The sequence below is a fragment of the Rhinolophus ferrumequinum genome, chromosome 6, assembly GCF_004115265.2.
Source record: "Rhinolophus ferrumequinum isolate MPI-CBG mRhiFer1 chromosome 6, mRhiFer1_v1.p, whole genome shotgun sequence".
NCBI classification, from domain to species: Eukaryota; Metazoa; Chordata; class Mammalia; order Chiroptera; family Rhinolophidae; genus Rhinolophus; species Rhinolophus ferrumequinum.
This window is the reverse complement of record NC_046289.1, coordinates 45,930,827-45,951,083: the sequence shown is the minus strand read 5'-3', so window position 1 is coordinate 45,951,083 and position 20,257 is coordinate 45,930,827. Positions and strand designations below refer to the sequence as shown.

General features: G+C 45.8%; 1 protein-coding gene across 2 annotated transcripts in view; it reads left to right on the top strand.

The window, feature by feature from the left end:
- Window positions 1-16,993, top strand: part of ZNF609 (zinc finger protein 609) — a 183,792-nt gene extending 166,799 nt beyond the window's left edge. Inside the window, exons 4-10 of one of the 2 annotated variants that reach the window (XM_033108717.1) lie at window positions 7,815-7,902; window positions 8,645-10,976; window positions 11,811-12,177; window positions 13,623-13,798; window positions 14,042-14,258; window positions 14,744-14,807; window positions 15,108-16,993. In XM_033108717.1, coding sequence (XP_032964608.1) covers window positions 7,815-7,902; window positions 8,645-10,976; window positions 11,811-12,177; window positions 13,623-13,798; window positions 14,042-14,258; window positions 14,744-14,802 — 3,239 coding nt within the window. In that variant the 3' untranslated portion in view covers window positions 14,803-14,807; window positions 15,108-16,993. Of the gene's footprint in view, window positions 1-7,814; window positions 7,903-8,644; window positions 10,977-11,810; window positions 12,178-13,622; window positions 13,799-14,041; window positions 14,259-14,728; window positions 14,808-15,107 lie in introns of both variants that reach the window. The other variant, XM_033108716.1, reaches the window with a different exon arrangement.
- Window positions 16,994-20,257: the final 3,264 nt, after the last annotated feature.

The following is a 20,257-nucleotide window of genomic DNA, read 5'->3' as shown; positions in this document are numbered from 1 at the left end:
CGGCCATTGTCTGGAAGCTTATTTGAGGCTGAAGGATCCACTTCCGAGTTGGCTCAGTCACATGGCCGTTAGCAGGAGGCTCCATTTCTGGCCCCGTGGACCGGAGGCTCCCTAGGGTGTGCTGCTGGAGTCCTCACAACACAGCGGCTGACTTCCCCAAGAAAAGCAAAAGCAAGGAGGAACCCACATGGCCATTTCTCACTTAGCCCGAGAAGCCATGCACATCACTTCCACCACACTGGGTTTAATTAGAAACACATTGCTAAATGCAGCCCACACTCAAGGTGAGGGGAATTAGAACCTACCTTTTTGAAGGGAGGAATATCAAAGAATCTGTGGACATAGTTAAAAACTGCCACAATCACTCATACTCCTAATTGCATAGAGAAGTTGCCGATTTAAAGAAATAAGACAGGGTCTTGGAGATGGTATCTATTCTGCCACTTGAATGCCCTTTTCAAGTTCAGTAGTTTTCAGTAGTGCCAGCATTCTTTCCTAAAAGGAACGTTTTTTAAATTTTTTTAAATATTCCTACCAAAATTAATAACTATTTCTGTCTTTGTTTTTTGAGTAGGTAAGACATGCATAGAATGAAAACAAGTTTTCTTCACCTGCATCCCAGCCACCCGGTTTACCTCTCTGGCAAAGACCACTATTCCTAGTTTATTTATCCTTCCAGAGTCATTCTATACACTTATAAATACAGATTCATACACTTATTTTTTATACAGATAGTAGCATTCTATAGTTACTATTCTGTACCTTGCTTTGTTTTTTACTCACATGTATATCTAAGTATTGGTTCCATTAACAGTTTATAGTTCATTTGTTTTCACAGCTGCATAGTGTTTCATTGTGTGAATGTACAAAAATATATTTAATGGGTCCCTCATTGAAGGACATTTAGTTTGTTTCCCATCTTTTGTTATTAAACAGTGTTGCAGCAAACACTTTAGTTTTTATACTGAGAACATTTATGGGTAAATGCTTACAAGCATATTTGTTGGATCAAAGAATTTGCTTTTTGAAAGATAGTGCCAGATTGCCATCAAAGGTTGAACCAATTTTATACATAGGTTGAACCAATTTTAAACACCCACCAGCAATACTGTGTTTCCCCAAAAATAAGACCTAGCCAGACCATCAGCTCTAATGCATCTTTGGAGCAAAAATTAATATAAGGCCCGGTATTATATTATATTATACCCAGTATTATATTATACCGGTATTATATTATATCATATCTGGTCTTATATTAAAATAAGCCCAGGTCTTATATTAATTTTTGCTCCAAAAGACGCATTAGAGCTGATGGTCCAGTTAGGTCTTATTTTTGGGGAAACATGGTAGTAACAGTAGAAAACTTTAGAGATTTCACAAGTTAACTGTCTCAAGCTTATTTATTAAAACAGGCTGGAAAAACCATGAGGAACAGTGTTGTCAATAAATAAAGCATTATATACATTTTTTATACTTTGTGCCCAACGTAATCCCCTGGCACATGTTGATGCCCAATAATTCTTTGTTGATTAATCTCAGGGGAGATGGTCTTTCTCTGTGGAAGTTAACTGATTGAGTTGGTCACTATATTCCAGAGAGTTTTTAACTCTTGGAGTTGACTGCTACTGAGAGAGAACCCACTGCCTGCTGCAGATCACTTTAATATTTTATTGGTGTATAACATAAATAAAATGCACAAATATTAAGTACATGGTTTGATTAATTTTTACATATGTGTATAGCTCTGTGACCACTACCTATATCCAGAATTAGAATGTTATCAGTATCCCTGGAAGGTTCTCTCATGCTCTCTCCCGTCAATACCACCCCAAAAGGTAACCACCATTCTGATTTTTATCATCATAGATGAGTTTTTCTGTCTTCAAATGTGATCATCTAGTATGTACTCTTTTGTCTGGCGTTTTTCACTTAACATTATGCCTGTGAGATTCATCCATGCTTCAGCGTGTAACAGTAGTTCATTCTTCAGTGCCGTATAGTATTACATTATGATTATACCACAATTTATCCATTCTGCTTTTTATTGACATTTGAGTTATTTCCAGTTTGGGGCTACTAGGAGTGAAGCTACTATGTATGAACATTCTTTAATGCCTCTTGTTGGATATAAGCTCTTATTTCTAAGAATTGCTGGGTTATAGGATAGGTGTATGTTTAGTATTAGTAGGTCTGCTTAGAAATACCTAAGTTTTGGTAGAAATAAAATAGTTTTCCAGGGTGCTTTTACCAATTTATACTCCCACTCGGATAAAATTTTTTTCTACCAGGTAAATAATGTCTGAAATGACATGCCTTATACTTTATGCCTTGTATTTTCTTCAGCTTAAGCCTTTGATCATTGTTAAAACTCCATGGGAAATGGCATTTTATCATTTATACTTTTAAGTGCTTGAGTGTCATAGCCTTTCATAGAATCCCAGAATTTTAGAGTTGGAAGGAGGCTTGAAGGTTATCCATCTATTCCAACCCTCTCGTTTTACAAATGAGGAAATTGAAACCCAGGAAGATAAAGTAGCTTGCCCAGAATTATACAGCTAGTTACTGACTCATTTGGATGAAGGAGATGCTTACTCAGCCCACAAAATAAACCATCATTCATTTCAAACACTAGTAAGCCTCCTTAGACTCACGTATAAGGATGGAACTATTTTTAAATTTTTATTTCCTTGAACAGTGTTTCTGGAGAGAAATAAGGAGCATTCATTCATTCAACATATATAGTGTTTATTGAGCACCTACTATATGCCAAACATGTTTCTAGTAGTTAGAGATACAGCAGTGGGAAAAAAACTGATAAAAATCCTTGCTTTCATAGAAAGTTTCATTCTAATAGCACCAAACAGACAATAAACAAGATAAATAAATAAAAGTTCTTCTTTGTTACATACTGATAAATACTATGGATGGGGAAAAGAAGGAAATGGAACTAAGGAGTATATAAATGAAGGGGTGAGAATTAGCCTCACTGAGATGCCTTTTGAGAAGAGATTTAAACGAAGTTAACGGAGAGTAAGCTTTGCGAATGGGGGGGCTGTGGGGGGATGTTGCAGGTAGATGGAATGACAAGTTCAAAGGCCCTGAGATGGGAGCATGCCTGTTGTGTTCAAAGAACAAGTAGGTCACTGAGCTAGAACAGAATAAGGAGCAGAGCCGTAGGAGATGACATTAATCAGAGAGGTAATACAGGTCAACATCATGTGAGTTCTTTAAGGTCACAATAAGAATTTAGGCCTTTAATCTGAGTGAAATGGGAAGCAGGCTTTGGAAGGTTTTGAGCCAGAGGAATTATAGGATATGATTGAGGGTTTAACAGGCTGTCTCTGGCTCCTGTGTTGAGAATAGGTCAGAGAGGGATAAGGATGGAAGTAAGCTAGGAGGCTGTTGCAATAATTTAAGGAGTTCTTGGAGCTGGAGAAGTAGAGATTGTGAGATACGGTCAAAATCTGGATATATTTTGAAGGTTGAGGCAACAAGATTTGCTGACTGTCAAATGTGGGGCTTGAGAGTAAGAAAGGAGTCAAGTAAAACTCCCAGAGTTTTTGACCTAAAAGGATGGAGATGCCATTACCTGAAACAGGGAAAACTTAGCCAGTTGTTGTAAAAATGGGGGGGGGGGTGGCTGTTAAGGGGAAGGAGAGTGGATATCAGGAGACCAGTCTGGGTCATGTTAAGTTTGAGGTCTCTATTTAGACATCAAATGGAAATGTCAAATTTGAAATTAGATACATGAAACTGGAGTTCAGGGCAAAGGTTGGAGCTGGAGATAGAAATTCACGAGTCATCAGTTAGACAGGAGGAAGCAGAAGATGCTGATTTGTGACCAGAAAGATAAGAGGAAAACCAGGAGAGTGTGGTATCCCTGTCCTGGAAGCCAAATGAAGGAAGTGTTCCAAGGAGAGTGGTCAACTGAGCATGACGGTACCAGATCCCTGAGAGAAAGTACCTACCAACAGAATGTATTCTTTCCACTACTGTGACTTGGATTGTCTTGAATACACAGCTGTTTTGAGGCTTTGAATTGTCCTCTGAAGCAAAGCAGGGCAGCTTTGGGAGTAGGTTTTGTCTCAGCATTGCACGTTTCCTGAGACCTGGGAGAACTTGACCGATGCCTTATACCTAAGTAATTTCTCCTTTATGTTGTTCCAGTGTTGCTCCCCTTTAAGAAGGAGAGCACTCAGCACTCTACAACTCAGCGTTTAATGAGATTATGTTTGTAAGACCCTTGATAAATACGAAACTGGTTAACCACCTAGAGAAACACAAAGCACTATTTAGTACTGCTATTTTTAGCATTATTGTTACCATTATCTTCAAACAAGCCAAGTCTTTCCCTATTTTGTGAACACTTATTCAAAATAGGAAGCTTTCTAAAATGAAAACCAATTTTTCTTTCTCTTCAGCCTGCTTGCTGCCCTAAAGCTAGCCCCTAATGGAGAAACTAGGTCTGTTAAGTGTTTTTTTCCGCTCTTTCTTTCCTGTCCTCGTATTCTCCCAGCTGTCTCAACTCAGAACCTTGTAGGGAGAGAGTTACACTTCAGAAAAATGTGTTTGCTTTGACATTTAAACAAGCTTTCATTTTGTTTTTCCATACAGAATTTTTCCTCTTCCCCTCTCCCACTTCCAGCACTCTATCTGACCTGTCTTCTTTTCAGCTCATTCATTATTCCTAAGGTTTGCAGATTATAGCAGAGGAAGAAGACAGATTTATAAATACGTGTTCCTGCCCAGCTGTTTCAAGACTAGGACTAACAGGCATTCATCTTCCAATTGTATGCCTGCTCTCTATATACTGCTTTGCTCATCTACCCTTCTTAATCAGTTGCCTATCTCTAAGTCTTACCTTGTGTAGAAGTAAATGGACTCTGTTCCTGTTCAAATTGATTATGCAGTAATCAGAGCAGCCCATCACTGGAAGGAGACATCCATTTGAATTCACTTTGCTAATAGCCAGAGAAAATTTAGTCTAATTGCTTTTTTAGGAGGTTTTCCATTTTCCTTAAGATGCCAGGACCCTAGAAAGGATAAGAATCCTTTTTTCCTCTGGATGCACACCACCCCCCCGCCCCTTCGGCAATCTTGTATGTGTGTTTTTGAGGGGTTTTTTTTGGTAAATCCTTAAGATAAAGGGACATCTTAAAGAAATTGTGTAAAAAGAATCAGAATCCACTAAAGATAGCTGTGTGACGTCTTAAAGATCTGACCACTAATAAATGAGACCTTTGGTAAAGTACTTAACTTCTGGGCTTTCATTTTCAACTTTGCAAGGTAGCTTTCACAACCTCTATAAGACAGTATTGTTGCAAGGACTGTTTTCTCTTTGTGGCCTGATTTGTTCAAAAAGTGGTTTAAGGCTGTGGACTATTCAGTAAGATCATGAAAACACCTAGCACGTAATAGATGTTCAATGAATGTTTGAATTAGGATCCAATTGCCCAAACCAAAAGTTTTTCCTGCCCTAATTTCATTAGATTGAGACTTTCTGGAAGGATAATCCTTTTTTATTTTCCCAGTTCCCTTGTCTGCTCTAGTTTTATGATAGAACATCCTAAAATCTGAATCCAAAGAGAAAATTCCTGAGCAGTAATTAGAAATACCCCTAATGAGATAGAACTTGAAGCCAGGGGAGTGAAATGCCAACCCCCAACCAGATTCATAATAAGAGGCTTTAAAAAGTTAATTGAGGGCCGGCCCGGTGGCTCAGGTGGTTGGAGCACCGTGATCCTAACTCCAGGTCACTGGTTCGATTCCCACATGGGCCAGTAAGCTGCGCCCTCTACAGCTAAGATTGTGAACAACAATCATGAGCAGCCAGTGAGAGGTGCTGTGAGCGGTTGGTTGCTGCCTCAGCCTGCGGGAGTGCACAGCTCATAATACCAGCATGGGCCAGGGAGCTGTGTCCTACACAACTAGACTGAGAAACAGTGGCTTGAACTGGAGGGGGTGTGGGAGGCGGGGAGGCGGAAGAAGGGGAGAAAAAAATAAAGTTAATTGAATAGGGAAGGAGGGAAGCCTAAGGAGTTGTGAAGCAGTGTGTCACACTGCCTGCTGGTTCAATGATGAGAACTATGATATCCTAAATTTCTTCTAACAGCACAGGCCATTAGAAGACCTGTTCAGACTAGGTTGTTAGGGTACTAGATGGAAGAAATTGTAAAACTATGGAACAGAGAAGGGGGAAAATTAGTAACAAAAACATCCCACTCAAAAAAAAACCTGCTCAAAAAATTTTATATAATAGAAATCTAATGCTAAGAAAGGTAACCAATAAAATTAACCAGGACTTCCACTTTGGGGAGGGTGAAATACACATAACCTCTCCCTACTTCTCCCACCAAATACAACTAAAAACCAGGTCTATTACATATAAAACATAACAAGCCTGTAAAATGTGGAGAAAAGAAGGCAGACCAGCTAGGAACCTCAGGACCTGAGGAATGACATGTGGTGAGTTCCTTGGGTTATATTTTTGCCTCATATATCCCTGACATGGAGCTGAACATTATACTTAATGATGAAAGACTGAACGTTTCCTCCCTCAGAGCAGGAACAAAGCAAGGATGTTTTCTCTCACTACTCTTACTCAGCACAGTGCTGGAAGTTCTAGCTAGTGCAATAAGGCAAGAAAAGGATTTAAAAGGCATAGAGATCAGAAAAGAAGAAATACAACTGTACTTACTTGCACAGTACATGATTGTCTACATAGAAAATCCCAATGAATATGCAAAAAAAAACCTCCCAGAATTAATGAGTTCAGCTAGATCATAGAAGACAAAATAAATATACAAAAATCACTTGTATGTCTACAATCTACTAGCTATGAACACACGGATACTGAAATTAAAAATACAGTACCATTTAAAATAGCTCAAAAAAATGAAATACTTAGGTGTAAATTTAGCAAAATATTTACAAGATTTGTATGCTGGAACTATACAATGCTGATGAAAGAAATCAAAGCTCTAAACAAACGGGAAGCCCATAGTAAAGATGTCAAGTTTTTTCCCAAATGGATACATAGGTTTAATGCCATTCCTGTCAAAATTCCAACAAGGTATTTTGTAGATACAGATAAGATTATTCTAAAATTTTTATGGAAAGGCCAAAGGAACTAAAACAGTTAAAACAGTTTTGAAAAAGAAGAAGTGGGAGGAATAAGGCTCCCTGATTTCAAGACTTATTAATAGCCACAGTAATCAACCATGGAACAGAACCGAGAACCCAGAAATAGACACACAAATGCACCCAGCTCATTTTGACAAAGGTACAAAAGCAATTCTTAGGATGAAAGATAGCCTTTTCAACAAGTGGTAGTGAAACAGCTGGTCATCATAGGCCAAAAAAACGAATCTCGTGCAAAAATTGACTCAAAATGGATCAAGGACAAACCGAAAACTGGAAAACTTAGATGACAATCTTCAATGGGCAAAGAATTCTTAGAGTTGACACCAAACACAGGATCCATAATTGACACAAATCTTATAAATCATTGAACTGGGTGTTGGGTACATGGGTTTTTGGTAGGTGTTTCTTTGTATTTTTTCAGTATGTTTGAATTTATTTATTTATTTATTTAATGAAAATGTGCCTTAACTGGACCATGAAATCTTGGCAACTATTGCCCATCCTAAGGGCAGTTCCCATAGAACTATTAGCCTAATTCTGTTGTCTCATTGGGACCCAGAGTACTCCTTAAACTCTCCTACGGGAGCCAGAATGCTACTCAAATGGGAAGTATATTTCTCAGTGGCCAAAAGGGCTTCTGTCATCTATATCTGAGTCGTCTTGTCTTCCAGGAATGTTGGTGGTGAATGTAACATGGAGGAACAAGACATACGTAGGTACCCTTCTTGACTGCACACGGCATGATTGGGCACCACCCAGGTAAGCACTCTACAGCTTTTTAGTTTATGTTAATGTGAACCACCCTAATCAGTGATGGCTTGTACCTTTATCCAGCTAGAGTTGGTTAGCTTTTAAAAGACACCCAGCTTTTAAAGGACATTGTGGTGTAGAGACAAGGAAAAGCACTACATTCATCTGACAGAAGAAATGAATTAGGTGTTCATGGGTTGGGTAGGAATGGGGAGAAGGTCCTATTTAAGCTTTTGTCTGAAATTTGAACTCCGACGGGTAGTACCTATAATCACCATAAGACCGAGGCCATAGAGTCTAATGATGGGTGAACACGCATTCATTGGCGATACTTTTTAATCGTAGCTATCTCTTAGAAGTTTAAACGCAAGAACACTTCAGTTTTATAAACTTCACTAGACAATGGGGATCTGTTTCACAAGGGCCTTTTCAAATTGCGATTTGATCTTAAGATTGACATTTCAGTGAATGGCACGTTACAGCTTATTCATCATGTTAGTTTCCGGTTTGCCAGGGTTGGAGGAACCCAGATGTTGGGGAATAATCTACAGCTAGTATTCAGACAGCCTCCTAGAACTCACCGCTTAATGCAGTTCCCACCGCTTAATGCTTTCAAAAGTTCCTTTAACAAATCATATTCATTGAAAATGATAGTTACCATCTGGACAGTTCTTCTGGAGACTGCAGCTAAACTGGTTTGAAGATGTGTTCTCTTTTTAATAATATCCTGTTGTGTTTGTCTATTGCCAAGGTTCTGTGACTCCCCCACCAGTGACTTGGAAATGCGAAACGGTCGGGGGAGAGGCAAACGCGTTCGTCCCAACAGTAACACACCTGTCAGTGAGACAACCACAGCCTCTGACAGCAAAGGGACCAGCAGCAGCAGCAAAACCCGAGCAGGAGCCAATAGCAAAGGCCGTCGAGGCAGCCAGAATTCTTCAGAGCATCGCCCACCTGCCAGTGGCACCTCTGAAGATGTCAAGGCCAGTCCTTCCTCAGCAAATAAGAGGAAAAACAAACCCCTTTCAGACATGGAGCTGAATTCTAGCTCAGAGGACTCCAAAGGGAGCAAGCGTGTCCGTACGAATTCCATGGGCTCAGCCACTGGCCCCCTCCCTGGGACGAAGGTGGAACCCACTATTCTAGACAGAAATTGTTCCTCCCCCGTCTTGATTGACTGTCCCCACCCAAACTGCAACAAAAAGTACAAGCACATTAATGGACTTAAGTACCACCAAGCTCATGCCCATACAGATGATGACAGCAAACCAGAAGCAGATGGAGACAGTGAGTACGGAGAGGAGCCTGCCCTCCATGCAGACCTCGGCAGCTGCAATGGTGCATCTGTCTCACAAAAAGGTTCCTTATCCCCTGCCCGCTCAGCTACCCCCAAAGTTCGGCTCGTAGAGCCTCATAGCCCTTCAAGCAAATTCAGCACAAAAGGCCTCTGTAAGAAAAAGTTGAGTGGGGAAGGGGACACAGATCTCGGGGCCTTATCCAATGATGGCTCTGATGATGGACCCTCAGTAATGGATGAAACAAGCAATGATGCCTTTGATTCTTTGGAAAGAAAGTGTATGGAAAAAGAAAAATGTAAAAAACCCTCTAGTTTGAAACCTGAAAAGATTTCTTCCAAGAGCTTAAAGTCAGCCCGGCCCATTGCTCCTGCCATCCCCGCACAGCAAATCTACACCTTCCAGACAGCCACCTTCACAGCAGCCAGCCCTGGCTCCTCCTCGGGCCTGACCACCACGGTGGTCCAAGCTATGCCCAACAGCCCCCAGCTCAAGCCCATTCAGCCCAAGCCCACTGTGATGGGGGAACCTTTCACAGTCAACCCTTCCTTGACTCCAGCCAAGGACAAGAAAAAGAAAGACAAAAAAAAGAAGGAGTCTTCAAAGGAACTTGAAAGTCCTCTGACTCCTGGGAAGGTGTGTCGAGCAGAAGAAGGCAAAAGCCCATTCAGGGAATCATCCGGAGATGGGATGAAAATGGAGGGGCTCCTAAATGGCTCATCAGACCCCCACCAAAGCCGACTGGCTAGCATCAAGGCCGAAGCTGACAAGATTTACAGCTTCACGGACAATGCCCCCAGCCCTTCCATTGGAGGCAGTAGCCGCCTGGACAGCACTACCCCTACCCAGCCCATGACTCCCTTACATGTAGTGACCCAGAATGGCGCTGAAGCCAGCTCGGTCAAAACCAACAGCCCCGCCTACTCGGACATCTCCGATGCTGGGGAGGATGGGGAGGGCAAAGTGGACAGTGTCAAGTCGAAGGACCCCGAACAGTTGGTTAAGGAAGGTGCTAAGAAAACTCTTTTCCCCCCTCAGCCACAGAGCAAAGACTCACCGTATTACCAAGGCTTTGAGAGTTACTACTCTCCAAGTTACGCACAGTCCAGCCCAGGGGCTCTGAACCCCAGCAGCCAGGCAGGAGTGGAGAGCCAGGCCCTGAAGACAAAAAAGGATGAGGAGCCTGAGAGCATAGAGGGCAAAGTAAAGAACGATGTCTGTGAGGAAAAGAAGCCAGAGCTAAGCAATTCCAGTCAGCAGCCCTCCGTCATCCAGCAGCGTCCCAACATGTACATGCAGTCCCTTTACTACAACCAGTACGCCTATGTACCCCCTTATGGCTACAGCGACCAGAGTTACCACACCCACCTCCTGAGCACGAACACAGCTTACCGGCAGCAGTATGAGGAACAGCAGAAACGGCAGAGCCTGGAGCAGCAGCGTGGCCTGGACAAGAAGGCAGAGCTGGGCATGAAGGAGCGGGAAGCCGCTCTCAAGGAAGAATGGAAGCAAAAGCCGTCAATTCCACCCACTCTCACCAAGGCCCCCAGCCTGACAGACCTGGTGAAGTCAGGACCCGGCAAGGCCAAGGAGCCAGGGGCTGACCCTGCCAAATCAGTCATCATTCCCAAGTTAGATGACTCTTCCAAACTCCCCAGCCAGGCCCCAGAAGCACTTAAAGTGAAGCTGAGTGAGGCCGGCCACCTAGGCAAGGAGGCTTCTGAAGCCAAGACAGGTGCTGAGTGTGGCCGACAGGCAGAGGTGGATCCAATTCTTTGGTACCGACAGGTAACTAACTATTCTGGGAGGAAATAGAAAGACTTGTTTGATAGTCTTTCTCTCTTCCTCACAAATCAGGGTTTTCCTGATGTCGGGGGTCAACAGAATACAGATTAGCAGGAGAAATCTGACATTTTAGGGATTTTTTACTTTTGTGAATCATTTTAATGTTTTTAAAAAAGCACTTTTACGTGAGTAAAAGGTGTGTTTCCCATTTGACAAGCAAGTCCCAGGTAAGATAGCTTGATCTGTGTAGGGTTACTTGAGACTTCACTAGCAGAGCCGGAACTGGAGGCCTAGTCCAGTGTTTCCTTCGCTGTTTGGTTCCTCTGGAATGAGTTAGTGGTGATCCCTCCCTTTTTTAGACTCGGCCAAAAGTACACTACTCAGACTGAGTTACTTTCAAAAAGATTTTGTAGGTAGCGTTAGAACTAAGAACTTGGTCTGACATCTTGCGCTGCTCAAGAGACTTAGAAACAGTCAGACCTTCTACCCCCCTGAGCTTGCTCTACAGAAGTGAAGCCACCATAACGTCCTTGGAAAGGGAGCGGCCTCTTCTATTCAAGGAGTCATTTCCCCAGAATGCTTCTTCCTTTCCTAGAGAAGACTCACTGATGGATTTCCCTTTTCTCCCCCCACATCTTGTTTCCTTTCAGGCAGGGAGGGGATGGGCTTTTAAGCAGAGGGACTAGAGTTCATTATAAACAGAGGTCAGTAGAGGCCACTGATCATACTCTGTTCCAGGTGTGTGGTACGATCTGCTCTGGTGTTTCTTCTGGAACTGTGGGCTTGAAATTTCTCTCATCTGTACAACCCTGATTGCTCATTCTGTGATTGTTGTAGGAAGCAGAGCCCCGGATGTGGACATATGTTTACCCTGCCAAGTACTCAGACATCAAGTCAGAAGATGAGCGGTGGAAAGAGGAACGGGACCGCAAATTGAAGGAGGAAAGGAGCCGGAGTAAGGACTCGATCCCCAAGGAGGACGGGAAGGAAAGCACAAGTAGTGACTGCAAGCTGTCCACGTCTGAGGAGTCCCGCCTTGGGAGCAAGGAGCCCCGACCAAGTGTCCACGTGCCTGTGTCGTCCCCCCTCACCCAGCACCAGTCCTACATCCCCTACATGCACGGCTACTCCTACAGCCAATCCTATGACCCCAACCACCCCAGCTACCGGGGCATGCCTGCTGTCATGATGCAGAACTACCCAGGTACAGCACTCCTTCCAGCCCGCGTGGCATTGATCGGGAAAGGAAGGGAAGCAGAGCTTTCAAAACCAGAGTTTTCTTGCTCCTCCCTAAAGCGTATGGAGGCTCAGGTAGTTGACAGCCCTTGTTTGAGTGTGACGTTCTATGAAGTGGCCACTCTCACCCCGTGCTTCTTGAATGATCCCTAATTACAGTCTGTGGGACCACCTCTGCCTCCCTCTCTCCAGCTAGAGGGTTGCCTCTACAGTCTCCTTTCCTGGGTCACTAAAGGTAAAACCCCTTTCTTCCTCTGCCGTCTTCTCTCTGCTGGGATTTTTTTTAAAACACATATTCTACATTTTTCAGTGTGCTTGGTGCTGTGGGGAATATACAAGAAAGAGGGAAGACTAGTGGCCTCCCCTCAAGGAGCTTACAACTTAATTGTAGCAGGAGAGACACGTGGAACAAACAACATTCAAACCAGGGCAATGCATGTGTTCGTTTGCAAGTTTGCAAGACCGTGTACGGTTGGAAGGCATTCGCATTCGGGAAAAGTAGGTTGAAGTCAGATTCGGGGAAAGTCCAGCTACAAAAGGTTCAGCTTGGAAAAAAGAAGCTCTTTACACTGCCATCCATGAGTTCTTGGGGAAAGGGGCACAGAGTAGGAGTTTTGTGTTCCTTGTTAGAAGAAAATGCTCTTATTCAACTCTACTCACTGGTTTCTGTTGCCTAAAGAGCCATTGTGGGGTACCTGTGGGGTAAAAGAGAACTTCCACTTCTTAAAGCTCCCACCTCCCTACAGGAGAGCAGTCTAAATAGTCTTGAGATTCTGTCGTAACATTATAATGCGTCGTCTAAATAGGACAAGTAAGCTTTTCAGGCAGATAGAAGATTGTCTCACCCTGTGGTGTTTCTTTCTCCTGTTACCCCTAATTCGTCTATGTAAAAATAATAGTTCCATTTGATGAGTGCCTGCTCTGGGCCAGGCACTGTACTAGATGATTTATGTACATTATCTTATTCAGTCGTCCCCATCACCCTATGAAATAAGTATTGAGATCTTCTTTTGATGGCGAAGAAACTAAAGCTCAAAAATGTTGTCGGTTTGCTCCAGGCTACCCACCTGGTAAACCTCAGAGGTAGGATGTGAGCCCAAGGCCATCTGCCTCCAGATCCTCTGACCTCTCCACTTTATCATGTCGCCTGTCCAAGATGAATCTCCAAGACGGGGGCTCTGGGGAAGTTGTTTCCCCAAAAACTGAGGGCCGTGTTCCTAATGTCCTTGAGCTAGTTGTGCCTCTAGAGCTCAGTAAAGGAAGACAGACTAAGTCTCAGCCCGAAGACAGCATGGTGGAAAACATCTCAGCCTGTGTGTGCCTAGGGAAGCTGATGCCATCTCGCCAAGCTCACTGAAGCAGACTTTCTCTACCTCTCCCATCTCCTTGACTGCTTTGTTTCTCCCTCCCCAGGTTCCTACCTACCCTCCAGCTACTCTTTCTCCCCATACGGCAGCAAGGTCTCCGGGGGTGAAGATGCCGACAAGGCCCGAGCCAGCCCCAGTGTCAGCTGTAAGTCCAGCTCAGAGTCCAAAGCCCTGGACATCTTGCAGCAGCATGCCAGTCACTACAAGAGCAAGTCTCCCACGGTAAGGGAAGGGCAGTGATAACTGACGAGGAGCAAAGACCCACAGGGTCAGCGTCAGGTCTGGGAGAAGGTGGGCACGTGCGGCCCTAACCGCAGTGCGTGTGGCTGACTTGACATCGGCTCCTCCACGTACCAGTGGATACTTGGGGGTCCTGCATGTTGAAGGAGACATGATGTGGGCTCTGGGCATCTTGCTGTCTTGTGTGTCTCATAATCGTGCTTTTGTGTCTGCTTCCCTTTTCAGATAAGTGATAAAACTTCTCAGGAGAGAGATCGGGGAGGCTGTGGGGTAGTTGGGGGTGGAGGCAGCTGTAGCAGCGTTGGGGGAGCAGGAGGCGGTGACAGGAGTGTAGACCGGCCCCGCACATCCCCTTCCCAGCGCCTGATGTCCACACACCACCACCACCACCACTTGGGGTACTCCTTGCTCCCGGCACAGTACAACTTACCCTATGCAGCAGGTAAGCCTCCTTTCCCACCGCCTGCCCTTCTAACCACCCCTTAGCATCGCCCACAAAGCAAGCCCCCCACTCATCCCGGGCAAGATTTTTTTTTTTTTTTAGCTTCTACTCTGTCAGAAGCCTAGCCTCCTGCAGACCATCATTAAAGCAAATGACGTTTATTTCCCCCCTTGGAGCTTGGGGACTCTCAGACTCCTCTAGAAAATTGGCTTTGATATTTAGAAGAATAAGGAACAGGTGTTCCCACAGCCAAAGAGAAACAAGCAGCTGAAAAAATAGAGCCTTACTATCTATCCCCAGCAACTACATCAGGCCAAGTACCAGATGTTTTTTCTGTCAGCACCCCAAAACTAAGTGGAGCGAGGAATTCACGGAGAAACTCCTTCCAATACCCACCCAGCTGGTAAAAAAAGTGCTTAAATCGCAGGGTTCTGGGAGTGCTACACTGACATGTCCTCCTTCTCACTCAGGGCTTTCTTCTACAGCCATTGTTGCCAGCCAGCAGGGCTCCACTCCCTCACTCTACCCACCCCCCCGGAGGTGAGACCGGTAAGTAACTTTTTAATTTGGTGCAACACATAGGGCAGGGGTAGTTGATACCTGGATCACAAAATCCCTGGGGAGCCTAGGTGAGGGATAGCTGTCTGGGGTCAGCGGTCTGGAAATGGGGAATCGCTGGCCCAGCCTCTTGTACAAGTGTTCCATGAAGCCACGTGCTCAGATACGTCCCCTGTCCCCTCTGGAGCCTGGTACCAGCCTCCCCTGCTGTTCATTTTCGTGGAGCGCCACCTTGTGGTTGTTATGCCAGCTGGCTGAATGCCTGGTTATCTGTCCGTGTTTCCCTTGCAGAACCCCAAGTGCCCGGATAACGTCAGCTTCACAGCCCTGACTGGCTCGCCCAAGGAGGTGCTGGAGGTGGCATTTAGACATCAGTTCAATGGTGTTGATCATCCTGTTTGCCGTGTTCCCACCATGACCGAAGGCAGACCCTGGGCGATCTCGCCTCCGCCAGCCCCCCGGACTCCCCGACCCTCCCTCTTCCTCAGGAGCTGGAGAGCTGGTACTTAGCAAAAATATTTATTCTCTCGGCCACAGTTGTGACTGTCGTGGCCTCTGTGGAGATGAAGGCATGGGGAGCAACCAGAGGGCTCAGCCCAGAGAAGTCACTGCTCTGTTCCCCAAGTCCCTGGTCAGCTGCCGGAGGAGTACCGACCCCTCCCCCATTCCCCGGGGAGGGACCCCCAAGCACTGGGTAAGGTCTGAAGACAGCACAACAGCCATCCCCTCTCTCACCATCATTACCACCATCACCAGATCCTGCATCTCCCCAGTGGTTTGGGCCCTGGGAACTGACAGCACGAGGAGGAATTAGAATCTCAGGAAAGAAATTGGGGGCTGTTTTCTCTGTAATTGTGAAAACGAGGTCTTCAAACATGAAGACTTCTCCCCTCTCACATGAGCACATATAAATGCTCAGAGCCCAGCCTGAAAAGGAAAACCCAGGTATTTGCCCCACCATGGCCTTGGGCTCTCCCTGTCAGGCAGAGGGCCAGGGGTCTCCACACCAGCACAGGGCCCCCCAGGGATACTGGGGGTGAGCTGGAGCATGAATGGAGTCTGTGAATAGAACCTTCATCCCCACTGAGTCCTGCTGCTTCTTAGCCCCAACCCCTTGCCCTTGTCTCTCTTCCCTCCTCGCCCCTCGGTGCCTTTCCCAGGGGGGTCCCCACGCTGATCTCTCCTCCTCTTTTCCACTACTTGGCCCTTACAACTCAGGCAGGTAAAAGAGTATTCCCCAGCATCGGGAGCTGCAGAGCCTGCAGGTCAGCTGAGGCCCAGGCCCAGGAGACAGGCCCTCAGCACACCCATCCATTCTGAGATGTCCTGTCCAGGCAGCCCGCTGAGTGTCCTCCTCACTTGGGGCCACAAGCATGTGGTTCTTCGGTACACAAGTACATGATGTTCTATAGCTCAGTCTAGAACCCCGTGTGTGCCAATACAAGCCGTGTTTCTTTGTAACACATGTTTTTGTTTAGGGGCCACTGACCATGGGAGGTTATGTGTTCCTTAGAGACCCTGTGATGACACATCCACGCCATTACTGCTCGGAGCCAGAGGGTACCCAGTGGAGCTGGGCTCTGAGGCGGCAGACGTTTCTCTGCTCTCCTTAGCAATGCAGTCTCCCAGGCCAGGCTCTGTGCTCTTTGTACTGGGAAAGGGCCGAGAATTTGGAGGTTTATTGGAGTCACTTCTTCCCCACGATGTGGGGAGCGTTAGCTCTTACTTTGCTTTTGAGTTACCATCCCTTTGTTCTCTTCCTCTCCTATCTTTCCTTGACCTTCTAGATTGAGAGAGACTGACAGACACCAGCCGAGGCTAGAGAGGGATGTTTGTGACCAGAGTGCCAAAGGTGACCGTTTAAGAAAGAGCAGAAGGACTTGGCTCTGACGTGTGGGGCGTGGAGCTGGAGGGCAGTAAGCACAATGTCCGCAGAGGCCGCGTTCCAGGCCCCCGGAGCCCTGCTGTAGAGAGGCTCAGGGTGATTTGCCCAAGAGGAGCCCCTCTGCCCTGTAGACCTTTCCTTTAGGCTTCACGTTCTTGTTTTTGTTCAAGTTGGGTTTTGAGCCCATGCAAAAAACTCAGTTTTACACCTCTTAGCAGGCCCCAAGCAGCCTCCCTCCCCCATCCTTCCCGCTGCCTCCTGCTGCCCCAGCAGGCGGTGCTCTGAGCAGTGAAAACCCGTGGAAATAGTTGGTGTGGATTCCTTCATCCCACCTAACCTGAGTCACCCCCACCGAAAGGATGACTCTGAATTTCAGCCTGATTTTGTCCTCCCAGACTCTTGTGGGGTGGAGCCAAGGACCCATCTCTGTTCCTGTTTGTTTTTAATACTGTTGTGCGTTTTGTATCTGTGGCGCTGACTCACAGCGTGCTCTGTACATATTGTAAAGAAACCGTTTGGAGTAATTTTTTCCCATTGGTTAGGCCTGGCTCCACATTCCTGCCCTTTCCACTTTGTTCTGTAACACAGAGAAGAGGAACTTCCATATTAGCAGGGCAGCCTTGGGTTCTGCAGAAGGGAACAGCTTTTTTTCTTTTTTTTCCCTTATAAAACATTTGGCTCTTGAACCCTTATATTCACGTCTCCCTTGAAAAGTAGGCATTGCACTGCCCAGAAGAGCAGGTGAAAGTGACAATGGCAGAATGGCCCTCCCTTTTCCTGATCCCTGATCCTCCTGGTCCCAAATCCTTGCCAGGTCCAGTCTTCCCTCTCTGAAATAGCACTAGCATGAAGCAGCAGCAGCAGCAATGGGAGACACAGATCTTTGATGAGTGCTGGAGTGAAGGATTTTGCTGTCTACCTCCAGCCTCTCTGCATTAGGAGGAGCACAGGTGGGGGTACCTGTGGCACCCATGACCTGGTCAGAGGGATGAGACACGCAGCTAGGATCCCCCCCACACACAAGCAAAGGCTGGAAAAGTGCACTGCGAAGGGCTCAGCCCACCAGACTGAGGCTCTCTCTGAGCCAGCCTGCCCAGGCCTCTTGCTAGACATCGCTCATCGGGCACCCCAGAGAAGCTAGAGGGAGAGCCTCGTCCCCAAGGCTTGGAGAGCTGCTCTCCAGCATTCACACCCATTTCTTCCTCATTTAAGGTGTGTCAGTTCCCTTCATCCCTTTTCCCTGCCTATACATGTATGTTACATGTATGAAATTCCCTTCTCTTACCTCACCCTCTCCACACATCTCAAGGTCAAAGGACCACATGCAGAGGGGTTAAGAGGGCACCCCATGAAATGAAGTGATTCTTGAATCTTTTCTCTCCAGGCTCCAAGGTGGGGGTGGGAGGACTTAGCCTCAGGTGTGGGCGGATAAGACTGCAGAAGGCCTAAGAGTTGTGTATGGGCTTTGAGGTCACCCATGTCACTAATTATCCCATCGCCTGTCACCATCCAGTGTCTACTCTGATGCCCCTAAGGTTCAACTGGGCAGCTAGTTGGCCCTGTGAATTCTGGGCCTTTGTTACTTGTTTTGTTACTGGGGCATCCCAGGAAGCTTCCTGATGATCCTCTGCCATGGGGCCCTCCTGGGATTGAGCTCCTCCCAAGCCCCATCCCAGCCCCTCCTGCCCCAGCCCACCCGCTTGCCTTGGTGCTCAGCCCCCCATTGGGAGCAGGTTGGGGCGAGCTGGAGGCCCGGGCTGGAGGGGCAGTGTTGCTGTTCATAGCTTTTGTTCCATTGGCGTTGCTCTGTTGGATTTGATTTCAGTCTTCCTGATTCTTCCCTTCTGTAAAGTGTACATTACCAAGTTCCTTGTTTTTTTATATATATATATAAATATATATATATATATATATATACAAACTGTACTCTTTTTGCCTTTGTACATTCAGGCAAGAAGAGAAAATAAATCTTTTTAAGAGACAATCACAAATCTGTGAGGGCTGCTGGTTATTTCTCCTGGAGTTTGCTGCTGAGCTGCTTCCTCCTTCCTCCCCACCTTTCCGTTCTCCTCAGCCTTCCTGATCTTCCTGGTCCTGCTCCTTCCGCATCCTCAGCTCCACCTTCCCTGGCTGCTGGCAAGCTGTTAAATCCAATGTCCAGACTGCCTGCCCAGCAGCTTCCCGGCTTCACCACTGGCTTACCCAGGAGCTTGATCCTGTGCCCCAGCCTCTCCCGTCTTCCCCCTTAGATCCCATTCACCGAAGTGGCTTTGGACCCCTGGGTGCTCTGGGACCTTCCAGAAACCCTGGCTTAGGACACTCACCTTGGAAACTATGCAGTGGGAGCTCTCTGCCTAAGAGTTTGCACTACTTCAACCTGCCTGGGAGTTAGAACAGGTGGTTTTTTTAAGGAGTGGGAAACTCTTGACTCCCCCAGATTCTAGCCTCCAGAGTGCTCTGATCCAGAGCCCAGAGAATCATTCCTGGCTGGTGGGCTCCTATGGCTACGCCATCAGAACAAGTGCTAAGGGTGTCTGGGTCAGAGCATTCAATCAGAATTTCAAAGGGTGGTACGTTCTGAAACAGCCCAACCAAACCATTGTTCCACCTCTTGAACTTTCTCCTTTCCCTGATTTCCTCTCCCTTCCCCCACCTTTTCTCCCTTTCTCTCTACTTTCTTTTCTTAATTGGCTTTGGATTGAAGTATATTTTTTAAATTATTTGTTGTATTTATTGAATAAAGTTTTTAATATCCCTGTTCTTAAATTTAGACTTAGTTTGCCTTTCACGTCTCCCCTCCCACTCCATCATCCCCTCAAAATATTCCACCTTCTAAGTTGCTTTTTTAATAGGAGTGCAGGTTTTGGGTACCATATTTCTTTCCTGTAAGTGGTATTATCTAGCAAAGGTTTTTTCTTTTTGAAAGGGAAATCTTAGAACTGAGTGCCTGGGTTTCCAATGCAACCTTCTGACTCTGGCTGTATTAAAGAGGATCCACCAGCAGAGGGCAGCAGAATCTCAGGCATGTTTCCTGTCTGCTGGCTTTGGGGATGATAAAAAGGACTGAGTTTTGCCTTGGTTCCCTGTCTTGTAGATTCCTTGGCCATTGTCACCATTCACACGGATCTGCTGTAAACCTCACTGTAGTGACTTTTTTTTTTTTCAGTCACTGCCTCTATGCCGCCTCTGGGGGTTATCTGCTCAGTGGAGGACACCTTCAAGCCTTTCTTTCAGTTGAATATCTCTAGGTCAGACCTACTAATACTGTGGAGGGGTGAAGGTGCTGAGCTCACTTCTTTTAAAGAATACCAGGTGGGGGTCCAAGGTTAAAGACTTGGCCCAGTGTGAAAACACAAGCAAGCTTCACACACAACAATGTAAAAATGGCCTAAAGACTCAGAGAAAGTAAAGACAGCCACAGCTCAGCAGCAGATAGTTCCCAAACTGTAGAAGGTGGAAGAACAGTCCCAGCACTTCACTTGGGAAAACAAGCAAAAGGAAAGAAATTCTAGTAAGCCACTGAGAAATTTTGAGAGAGAGAGAACATCGATCAAGA